The sequence below is a fragment of the Falco peregrinus genome, chromosome 2, assembly GCF_023634155.1.
Source record: "Falco peregrinus isolate bFalPer1 chromosome 2, bFalPer1.pri, whole genome shotgun sequence".
In the NCBI taxonomy this organism is placed as follows: Eukaryota; Metazoa; Chordata; class Aves; order Falconiformes; family Falconidae; genus Falco; species Falco peregrinus.
Genome location: NC_073722.1, coordinates 7,886,567 through 7,898,261, shown reverse-complemented (window position 1 = coordinate 7,898,261; position 11,695 = coordinate 7,886,567). Strand labels below are relative to the sequence as shown.

Below are 11,695 nucleotides of genomic sequence, written 5' to 3'. Positions count from 1 at the left end.
GATTCTAGGTGAATTAGTCACTTCCATCCAACGGGTAAGACAAACCAACTAAGCAGGTACCGCAAGTTTATGCTGGGTCATCCCACGAGCCCTGTACCTTCTGGCACAGGCCCGATCCTGAAAGCTCGCTCTCTGCATACCAGAAGCTTTTTCCCAGTCTAGCGAAGTGGCGAGCAGGCTGGCCTCAGCTCCAGCCCAGTCTGGCTCGGGTAACCCCAGCAGCACAGCGCTCTGCAGAAGGCTGCCGGCAGCAAGATCTATAAAGAAGCTGCACGAACATCTTTCAGACTTTTATCCACCCCCTGAGCAGCTCACACTCGTACCTCTTAGGAGAGGGCCGGCCTTTCATCTTCACTCTTTGCATTACACGTGAGGAGTGCTGCTCACAGTTGCTGCTCACAGTTGCCCACAACGGGGATGCATGTGATGCAAACACAGGTGTGAGCAGCACTGGGTACCCACGGCTGTTTCTCAAGATGTACTGCTGGGCGTTCACCTTCACAGCCTTGCTCTCCTCTTGCTCCGCTCCAAGTCCCTTCCGTGCTTCTGCAGCTGGAGTTTGGAGGAAGCAAGAGCCAAGGACATGCTGCGCTCTTAAAGCCTTGTCTCCTGGAGATGCTGCTGTAGCAGCAATGTTCCCTGCCAGCTTTGCTTGACTACAGGCAGTTCACAGCGTGACACACACGCGGCATACTTATCCTGAAGATTTACAGGTAAGAAACCACGTGTTCCTCTTCCAGTGGAACATGTATGAGGATTATGGACTTTGGAAGGGCATCATTTCTCAACAAATACCAACCAACTGAGGTAAGCAACATCTTGCTGCAGATCTCGAGGGAAACAGCGTACAATTTTCTGTTGCTGGGATAGGGACAGCTGTCAGTAACATGACCCTATACTATTCCTAAAAAAAACCCCAAACAAAAAAACTCTTTCTCTTGCAGCCACAGGCTGCATTTCGGTACCTGTAATAATCCCAATCAGATGCTTATTTTAACCATGACAATTCAGATCCTCGCAGCGAAGTTCCTATGTAAAAACCCAAACAAAGTAACTATTGCAAATGCTAAAACACCGCTGGCAAGGATACTGCAAAAATGTACAGCATTTATTCACATACAGACAAAAAGGCACAATTCTACTGAATATTTTAACAAAAAATACAGCTGTCTTCAACTAGGTCTTTATAAATACTTCAAAAAAGGGAGAAAATAAATACAGGATTGGGCCATGTAATATAAAATATTCATCTCTACATATACTTTTTATTTCTATCTGTTTCTCTTCATGCACCTTTTTTAATTAATTTCAGCTGAATGGACACCAAAGCTAGGCACATTGTGAAAAATCTTCTGTACAAGGTTTAACAAATGTAATGACAGTTTTTTTCAAATTTCTGAAATTAAGATTTATACACAACATGTATAACCCTTCATTTAGATTTGTGTGAGTTCATAACCTAACAAATGGCATTCCAGGCAACTTTACAGAAGTTCAACTAGCCTACAGTTTGACAGAACACACCAACCATAGTCAAAGATCTCTTGGTCAGCCTGCACAAGGAAAGGGAACGCTTAAAAACAGGAATTCAGCAAATGGTTCTAGCCCAATAAAATCCAGGGGTGAGTTCGTATTGTCACTGCTGTACTTACACCACCTCTTCCGCTGAGCGCTAAGCATGGGAGACAAAACTAACCTACAGAGCTGGTCACACGGCGGCCCTCTACAGCTTTTTTTTTTTGGTTTTGGTTCAACTTCACTAGAAATCCTAGAAAGCTTATTAACCTAAACGTCGGGGAGCAAAACAGGTAAGGCATTAATTCTGCACAACGTTAGCATTCGTAATAGTGCAAATTAACAAGGTACCTCTTTCAAACTGGCGTGAGGTTAAATCTTTACTTGGAATCAAAATTTAGATTATTCCATCTATGGCTTGACAAACAATTCCCTATATGGTCGTGAGCTTCTTTCTTACAGAGACAACAGCACCTGTCTGGAAAACGTTGCTGTACATCGAGGAGAACTTAGATTTCGCATTTACGTTTTGTCTGCCTGTTGTTGTTTGATCAAGTAAGTACTCTTCTTCAAACACATCCCAAGAGTGACTACCTAACTTCAGACTCACCGGTGCCCTGTTTGACTTTCACTTAAGTAACAAAGTTAATCTAAGTCTTAACTTCTTGGCACCAGCAATGGTTATTCTAAAAGCACACTATCTTACACAGCACTCCCCTTCCTCCAATGGTTAAAAGACTTCCGAGTTTTAAAACAAACGATAAGGATGCATTCTGTCGAAATTTTTAATTAAGAGGTAACTTGCATAGCAAGACAGGGTATTAATAGTATTTTTTAAAAAAATTTTTTTGATTGAATCCTCTGGAAGACTTACTCTGGAAGAGTTACGGCGGAGTTCTACTGGGATTTTCAGTGTTGCCTGCTCAGGAGGCGAAGGTCTAACGGTAAGAAGTGAGTGGATGTGATAATGGCAGGCCAGGAGTAAAGGGCAGGGGGGAAGGGGGATCTTTATGCCCGTCTTGCTTTAACACATTGCTGCTTCAACTTTTTCACCAGTACAAACACACCTGGCTTACATCTATGCAGAATTCCAAAATTTACAGGCTCCTAACACTCCACTGTTATCTGTGCACTCTACTTGGTACAAAACAGTATCCTAATGTTATCTGTTAATATTATTGCTCAGAGCTTACTAGTTATTGCCATTTGCGATTATTTAAAAAAAAAAAGTACACAATCAGAATATGAGTTCCCTCTTCCATCAAATCTAGTCCAGAATAGAACGAAATATTTTTTTCTTCATTTGACTGTAAAGAGCTAATCACAATTTATTGCCTTTCCATTTTATTCTATTTAAAAATATATATTCATGTCCATTGTAAAGCAACCCTTTAGTGTCATAAGCCTGGCTTTCCCAATACATACCATTAGTGCATCTGTGGTGGGCTTCAGGAAATCCTACCGACTAGTGCCTTAGAAAGATTTTTTTTTTTCATGAATTGTCATCATCCTGCGAGAGGCAGGTGCCTGACTGAAGGTGACGGGTTACTCCACGGGCTGCGGTAACCCACAACCCTGCCCCCTTGCTCAGCACCGAGCCCCTCGAGAGCATCCTCGGTGCTCGGGCCGAGTCACCTTCTCGAGCTGTTGCACTGTCGGGCAGCTGCAGCCCTGACCCGTCCCTTCCTCCTTCTCCAGTACAACACCACGGTTCGATCCGGTCATCTCGTAGGTGTGTGTACATGTAAACTCCGGAGCTTATGGAGGGGTCTGAGCTGCCACCTGTGCTCAAATTGAATGCAACAGAAAACATTCTGCCAAGGGAACGACCTATCACCCCCCAAGGAAAGTGACCATTTGTCATGGGATCGAGCAGTGCACTGTGGTTAAACAACCATCTTGGATTCATTACACGCTAGTTAAATTAAGAGCTTGTGCTTTTCCAGAAGGCAGGGGCAGGGAGTAAAATTTTCAGTGCTTTTTAGCTAGAAGGGATGAATGCAGCCTACTTCGCCCTACCCACCCTAGCCCCTTCTGAAAGGTTTTTGTGAGTGAGTTCATCACAAATCCTGTTTAAGTAGCGACGTCGTTTTTCTCGCTTAGGAAAGCTGCAAATAAAGGAGATTCAGACCTCTCACAGAACTGGGGAAGGGGCAAAAAAACCCAACCTTTAAGTGCATGTAAACATGTTTACACAGCTCAGGAATAACGGGTGATCGATTTGTCAAGTCTGTAAGCCATGTCTAAGAACTCTTCTCTCACACCAATAAATAATGTGGAGCTGGCTTGTAGGCAGTGACTCTACTGACCACGGTGCCGACACCGTGTCCCTGTGTCCAGTCAGGATGCCAGGATGCTTCTCCTAATAATGTCCGTCCTTCTGCTGATGGTGCTGCTTGGACTGAGCCTCTGCTGCCTGCACTTTTTTTCAGCCACTTCAGTCTCCGAGTCGCTCATTTCGGCATCGGGGATGTACCCATCATTCTCGCTGTCAGGCTTTAGCTTGCTTTTTGCCCTGTCCTTCGGTGAAACTCTGCCCATGCCCAGGTAGGGGTAGCTGGAGTTCTGGCGGCAGGGCTCCTCCGGGCTCTCGCCCTGCTGTTGCCTCTCCCCCTTCTTTGGAATTCGGAATCCGCCCCAGTTTTTCACTGGGCTCGTGGGCGTCGTAGGCACTTTAACTACTGTCTGATTAGAGTTTACTTTGACAAGCCCCCCGTTGCATTTAGGCACTATATCCCTCCGCGTGCCAGGTGCCGACCTACCACTGGAGTTCACAGCCCTTTTATTTTCCGATTGCCTCTGAGAGAGTTCTGTGGGTCTCAGTGGTTTGTAGTTGTGTTTAGAAGTCTTTTCTTTTAGCTCTGCCTTGATCACCTCACACTGCGGACGATTGTCTCTTCTCTTTCGGTGCTCTGGTATAACTATGCCATTTTTCTGCTGTGCTGATACAATCCGTGTTTCTGCAAAGGTCTTGTCGAAATTTAAAAAGCCACCCGGAGCTGTACCGCCTTCCCTTTGGCTGGGCTGCCTCAGCATGGATTTGCCGTCACTCCCAGAGCTGTTTCTTACTCTGTCTCTCTTGTGTGGTTTTTTCAAAGAATGGGATAGAGACGTGCCCATTTGTTTCCTGAAGAACGCAGAATGCCATTTCAAATCCTCTATCTTGGGGGCATTGGGGCCCAAAGATGGACTGTTGAACAACACCGGGTTTTCCATCGAGGAGAATGAGGAAGGCACACCTAAACGTAAACAGACCAAGTTAAAGTCAAGCAACTCCGTGTCTCGTAAATACCACTTTTGAATGCACCCGGTTTAACTCTGTTCCTCATGCCTGACGTTCTTCGGCATAAACGGGTATGTGGTTGCCTATCCAGCCCCTTTACATCACGACTATGCGGTTACGTCTCGGTTTCACAACGGCCCGCCGGTGTAGCTGACTTCCCTGCGGCCGTGCTGCACCTAATTACACTTGTAGCAGACACAAATCCTAGCACTAGCATATCCACTCAGAGGCTCCTCAGAGAGGAGAGGAAAAAAGCAACCAGCAAGTGGACCCCATTGATTCTGTCCGACATACGGTTTATTCGTTACTGAATACCTTAGGGATGATCTAGTTAGTGCAGTTAACTTTGAAGGTATTCATCTTTCGGAGAAAGACTACTTTCAAGGAGACCAGGCAGAAATAAACATGTTCCTTTAAAAGCAGAGGGCTGCCTTTTTAAAATTCATTTCTTTAAACTGCCGTCTATGACGCAAAGCAGCACACGCTGAACACTAATAAACCACAGACTTACCAGGTACCATATGGCACTGGAACGTTAAGTCATGGTCTCTCTGTCGTAAGGAGTCACTACAGAACCGCACCAGAAAGGCCCTGAAGCAGCAAGCCCCTCAGCGCCCCGCCCCCAGGAACACGTACCAGTTTCTATAGCGATGTGCCCACCATTAGAGCTAGACACAGCCTCCGTTTTTTTCTTCCTATCTGCTGATGCATGGTGGACTACACAAGATTTTAATGAGAATAAATGAGGTCCTGTTTGTCCTTCAAAATTAGTCACTGGCCTGCTACCAAACCTTTCAGTGCGTGTGCCTGTGGTCTTGCGTGAAAAAGAGAACGCTGAAGCATACCTGAAACTCTTTCTTGTTCCAACTGCTTTGCGTAGACATTAAATATCTGTTCTTGAACTTTGCAAACAGATCTCTTGATTTTTTCCCTTCGGGTCACCATGTAAGTGAGATTACGCACCTAGAAGACATCAAGTCGATGAGTTTTGCAGGCAGTTGCGTTTCTCTGATGTTGTCAATCCGTGCTTTGAACTCATTCTGTTTAAGTACTACACACCATTTACACAAGTTAGTAACGTATTTAAATTTAACCTTCTTCAAAACACTTCTTAGAAAAGAGTCTTCAATAGCACTTAATTGACAGATTCATCCATCAAATCTGGGAGGGCCACACCACAGAAGTAACTTCTATGAACACCTGAATTATGCATATATGTCAGTATAGATTTCTACAGGAAGTCTAGAGAAATGCTGGAAATGCTTAAATATTCTCAGTATTACATAGCCTGGCACCATTTGCTTCTCCCTGTTTGAGACACAACATAAAATTATACTTAATAGCATAAAGACGTGGAGAGCTATTCCACAGTAGCAGCCCTTCTGCTGACCCTGCCGTTGCAGTAAGACTGAAATGAAGGCAGGCCAGGCTGCTCGTGCCCGAGCGCAAGGGAGGTGGTAACAGTAACGGAATTATCAGTTTAACTATCTCAGTGCGTTTTAGAAGAAAACTACATTTCTGTGTTGAAAATGTGACTGTCTAATCTGGCCAGCTGTGTACGTTTCACAGCACCGCTCTCCCAGGGCTCTGAGTTACGTCTTTCCCAGAGGAGGGAAGCTGCTGAGCACTGTATGTGGGTGTTTCCAAGGCCGCTCTGGGTGCAGCGCAGCTGCACGCAGCGTGGTGCCCTGTGCACTACAACCTTGTCAGCTGCTCTCGCAACCATTAAGGAGGAGACATTTAACAAGCCTGGTTTTGCTCCTCTATTTAAAGCTTCCAGTCCCAGGACAGCCAGTCCTTTCCAGTAGCGTCGTTACTCTGTGGATTTGGATTAGAAGGGATTTGTGTAGGTGGCACCCCTTCTGATCCAGTCTGCGTCATGTCCACAGAAGTATCTGTTTCATTAGGTGACCCGGATGATGATTTCAACATCTGTTTCTAGATGGATGACACTGTCACTAACGGCTTTCATCATCAAGTCTACCTGACTTTACCTTGAAGAGGAGAAAAAAAAAAAAACCAACACTTGGGGCCCCGTTTCTTTTTTTCTTTCCCCTCCAAGTTACCTTGGATGTACAACCAGTGGGAACAATGGAGTAGTAAAATATTGAAAATACTACATGGACGAAGTGTCCTGTTTCGACATCACACTTAAAAATGGAAAGGATACATAATGCATAATTTAAGTTCCAGAGAACACAGTGTCAAACTCAACTTATTTAGCTGATCAAAGAGAAGATTAAAAAGTCTTGCGCACACGGAGCAGAAACAGAAGATACCAGGTAACCCAGGTAGGTGTCTCATGGGCTGGAAGTTGAAATTAGAAAAAAAACTGCCAAAGAAAAACTGCAACGATTCAGTAGAAGAGTAGTTAGCCATCAGGATCCTTTACCAGGGATGCAGCAGATGCACGAACACCCACTGTCCTGATGCAAAGACCAGACAGCGTTCTGCAAGAAGGGCCCTAGCTCACCGCCAGGTGAGGCTGAGGTAGGACCTACTGAGCTGGGTTCTGCACAAGGCCTGCACGAGCCATATGCTGTATGGACATGAAAAACTGAAAAATAACTTCAGTACTCCTTCTGGCTCTAGCGTATTGTAAACTCTACTAGTTAACCCCAAAACCACCAAAAAGGAAGGAATTCAGGTTGTTACAGGACTGGACGTACTTGAGATAAAACACCAAACTAAGCGTACCGAACTGCTCTTTAAAAACTCAAAACCTAATTGAGCGGACTATCGTCTGCCTCCCAAGCCTACTACCCAGACAGTCCAGTGACATGCCATCCTACTATGCTGTATCAATGAAAAACGGATCTGCTGGAAATCAAGGTCAGTTTCGTAATCTTTTCCTTCTTGTGCACCAGATAAAAGGAGCAGAGAAAGCCCTTAACAGCTAAAAAAGCTCCAGCTGGGGGTTGCAGTACAGTCCACGGCCATCAGCATTAACCAGTAAAGAAAGCGTAAGTGGAAGCACAGCGATCCAGTTCTAAGGAGATGGGATACTGCAAGCCAGGACCTGCTGGCCCCGTGAACTAACCCTCTATCTGAAAAGGGTAATTGGTGTGCTCTGCAGAAATTTGGTGTTAATGGTCTTTTCTGACAACACAACTTTGAGTTAAGACCCAGCATGGAGCGCCCGCACGCCAGGGCAGGAACAGAGCCCTGCTCGGAGACGCAGCTAACGAAGGCCAGCACGCTAACGAAGCACAGGCAGTGCAGTGGCTTACCCGCTCTAGATCCTGCCGGAGGTGTGTGAAGAGCTGCAGTCTTCTGAACAGAACATCCTGCTCCCGTTTAGCCAGATTGTCCTCTTCATCCTTCTTTGGGGTAATCAAAGGCTTATTGAAGTTGGCTTTTCTCTTCAGCTTCCAGTACTGGTAAAGGAATTCCACTGGCTCCTCGGGCAGCCGCAGCGCTCTAGCCACTTCCAGAGACTCAACAAACGTGTAGAACTCATCCTCCAGCTGCTGGAGCTTCTGCTTGCGGAGGCTGACTCTGTGGGCCTCCTCCTGGTTTTGATCCATGCTGTGGAATGGGTCCATGTGGGCAGGAAGAGAGCTGCTCTGGATCCCAATCCCATTCCCGTTCTCCTGACCTGCACTTTCACTGAAAGTCTCGTCATCGGCTTTCTTGGTGGAGCTGTGCTTGGGACAGTACGACTTAAATTTCACCTCATCGTTCTCTGCCAGTATGGTCTTCATCTCCAAGCCTCGGTCAAATGCACAGGTGACGTGAAAGGCTGTTCTGCAGTTCTTCACTGAACACTACAGAAATTAAATTAAATTTAATCAAATAAAAATTTCAGAAGCCACACTGCCTAAACCGACGCAGGCAGCCAGGACCGCTCTGGAAGAACAACCCTCTTGCTGCGCTCTGCTCCAATGCTGCATGTACTCTCTTGCTCTCTCTTAATTAGCTTTACGATTTAGTGCTCTCAGGCCAGGCAACGATCAAGTGGCCCAGTGGGACAGGAGTGGTTAGCCCCCTCCCTAGCCCAATCACGCTATTCCATAACCCGCAAATCCACTACAGTACTGAAATCTGGTTCTTACCGTCACCAGAGCCACTCGTGTAAGGCAGCGCACGCAAAAGAAAACGTTCCCCCTTTGACTGTGCCAGCAGGAGAGAGGGGGAAAACATCTCGGTGGCCCCAGGCCAGCCTGATACTTTTAATTAAAAGTCCTTCCCAGCACCTGGACCCGTGCTACCCAAAAGGCCTCAGCCAAAGGGCATTTTTCTTTTCCCCTGTTATCCCCGTTTCCTAATGTCAAATACTAAATCGCTGCCAATCACTGCTTCACTGACTACAGTCTTCGCTTCACCTGGGAGATGAGGAGAACGGGAAACTCAGTTTTGTGTCATTCTTCTTCCCTCCCAGTGAACCCGGCAGTCATGGAGTGATGGGCACTCGTTCAGCTGCTTTAGCACTTCATTTCTATTATATGTAACTTCCTCTTGCAAAATGCTGTCATAGCTATCGCCAGCCACAAACTGAAAGGTTTAAATATATATGTGTGCATCTGTCTATGTACGCACACACATACGTACGCGTTTGTATCAGCTCACGCCTCTGCCTCCAGTGAAAAGAATTTGAAGTGGAAATGAACATTAGTGCTATTAACTAGGAGGAAACAGAACTAGGCTTAACCCAAGTCATCTAACCTAAAACAGAAATGCACTGTGCTAGGATGTTTACACAGAACTTCGTAAAAAAGCCAAGTCTCTTTCTCCCCTGGGTTTTCCTGCTCAGGCTGACTCAGCAGCCAGATGGCATATAAAGGTACAACCAAGTTTGAACTGCAGAAGTTTCAAATGAACACTCTTTTAATAACATCAACATATAAATGGAATTAAAGAATACCAAAGCGTCTTTTGCCCTTTCCCCTCTTACTAACATACACAGCAAAAGCAGCCCAACTGGAACACCGAACAGTACAGAAGAGTACTTTAGCCGTGGTTTCCAAGCTGCTACCGTGTAGAAAAATTAGCTCTTAGTGTGGCTAATGTTTTATTGGGAGAAGAGGGGCAAGCATCATCAGAAGGAAATCTGCTGAACCTGGGAGAATATGCAGTCTGGTTTTTCCCAGCTTGCTGCAGCTGCTCTCTGCCCAGACTGACACACACTTCCAGCTGCCAGCTTTTCTAATTGCCGTGCACATCTCATAGCATCCCTGGAGGATCTCGATCTCTCAGCTCCTCTGGTTAATGCTACTTCCTTTCTATTTCAGTGGCTTTCTATAATGTTCTTCTCTGCTGTATAAAGTTTCACAAGACAAATCTAAGTATCTCCCACTGCTAGCTTTAATGACACCAAGATTTACACAACTCTTACAAAACGTCAGGCAAAACTGTCAATTTTTTTTGTCTCTTCCCCCATAATTTCAAGTGTAGAACTGTCTGAAGTGGCAGCCATCATGCCTGCATGTCATCCTGTGTCATTGCTAGAAGGGGAGAGGTGGTATCAGAATATGAAAGGACACACACACCCCCCTCCCCTGCATGCTAACACACATAAACAATCAAGTGCTCAAACTACAAGTTACCCCGCTCAGAATGGGTCTGGAGAACGGACAAAACAGTTCCAACTACGTAAGAGCGGCCAAGAAGAAGGGGACAGCTCTGCAAGGAGGTATTATGGTTGCAAATTTATATGCTGTGGACAGATTTACCTTCTCTACTTAGCATTTACTATTTATACATTCCCTAAATGGAAGCGGACTGATAGGTTTCACTGGAACTACTGCTGCATTGCTGGTTTACAACTTTTTCTGGCAACCTCATCGAATGACTGGGAGCAGAGGGCAAGGAAGGAAATGGATAAAACCTCATTTCCAAGTAGTGTAGAACTTCAGCAATTTTTCTCTCTTAAAACTGGTCTTACCATCATGGATCCTGTAACATTAGACTAGCCACAAAACAGAAAGAGCGCTACTTCTTCAGACCCCCTATGAGACAGCAGTACCCTCCAACCTGTCTCAGGGAGCTTCCTGAGGATCATTTTGCTGAACTATGTGAGGCACTGTCAGGGTGACGAGCATTACCACAATACTAAGCTACATTTTATTGTCTTTTTCTGCACAATCACAGCACTGCCCCAAGTGGGTCACCTGGCCTTTCTCTCATTTGTTCCCAAGTAAGGTAGGGCAAAGTTTTGTCTTGTGCCTCAGGAAACCAAGTATCTCCTCTTTCACAAATCTGGGGCTTGGTGATGCGTTTTCTCAATCTTTCTAGATTTTAAAATTGTCCTTAAAATTATTAACATTTCTGAGTGATTTTTCCACTGTAAAGGACCTGCACGTGCTTTACAGCTAACAACCCAATATAAATACGCATGTGAAACAACACTGCCCAGTCTGAAATGCTCTGGCGCAGACCAGTTCAGATATTTAAGTGACAATTCACAGGCTACGGTGAGAAAGGCTGAATCCAAATCCACCTGCAATGCCAGAGAGAATTTCAGAAGTACACAATGAGACAAACTGGCCCTGGCCCAACAACGTGAGTTGTTGGTATGAAACCAATAGCTTTATGGTTTTAATTATTTATTGTATACGGAAATCATTCTTTTTGGAACTATGGCGACTCGACATTTGTTTTGATTCTTCCCCATCTTGCCAATTCGGGCAGTCATCATCCCTGAGCTCAAGTTACCAGAAGTCAGAACAGTAACGTGGCACTGCTTCTACTGAGGTATGAACTGGGAAACTCAAACCCAGGAGGTTTTTTTCCTCTTGGAAACACCAAGAGCTCCAGCATCTAGCCACAACCAACAGAGGAAATGGGGCTCATTTCCCCAGCTTGTGGCTTGCTCTCATCTCAGGGCAGACCAGTCAAACCACCTACTTTTTCTTCCTACTGCTAAAAAAGCTTAATATTAAATTATCCGATATTCTC

The 11,695-nt window shown here is 45.3% G+C and overlaps 1 protein-coding gene across 11 annotated transcripts in view; it reads right to left on the bottom strand.

Annotated features, from left to right (window-relative positions):
• Positions 1 to 1,087: 1,087 nt before the first annotated feature.
• JADE1 (jade family PHD finger 1) overlaps positions 1,088 to 11,695 on the bottom strand; it is a 48,671-nt gene continuing 38,063 nt past the window's right edge. For all 11 annotated transcript variants that reach the window (XM_055797838.1, XM_055797844.1, XM_055797841.1 and 8 more), the window contains 3 exons: positions 8,029 to 8,565; positions 5,644 to 5,761; positions 1,088 to 4,754 (listed from right to left, as the gene is read on the bottom strand). In XM_055797838.1, the coding sequence (XP_055653813.1) occupies positions 3,856 to 4,754; positions 5,644 to 5,761; positions 8,029 to 8,565 (1,554 nt within the window). In that variant the 3' untranslated portion in view covers positions 1,088 to 3,855. The remainder of the gene's footprint in view (positions 4,755 to 5,643; positions 5,762 to 8,028; positions 8,566 to 11,695) is intronic.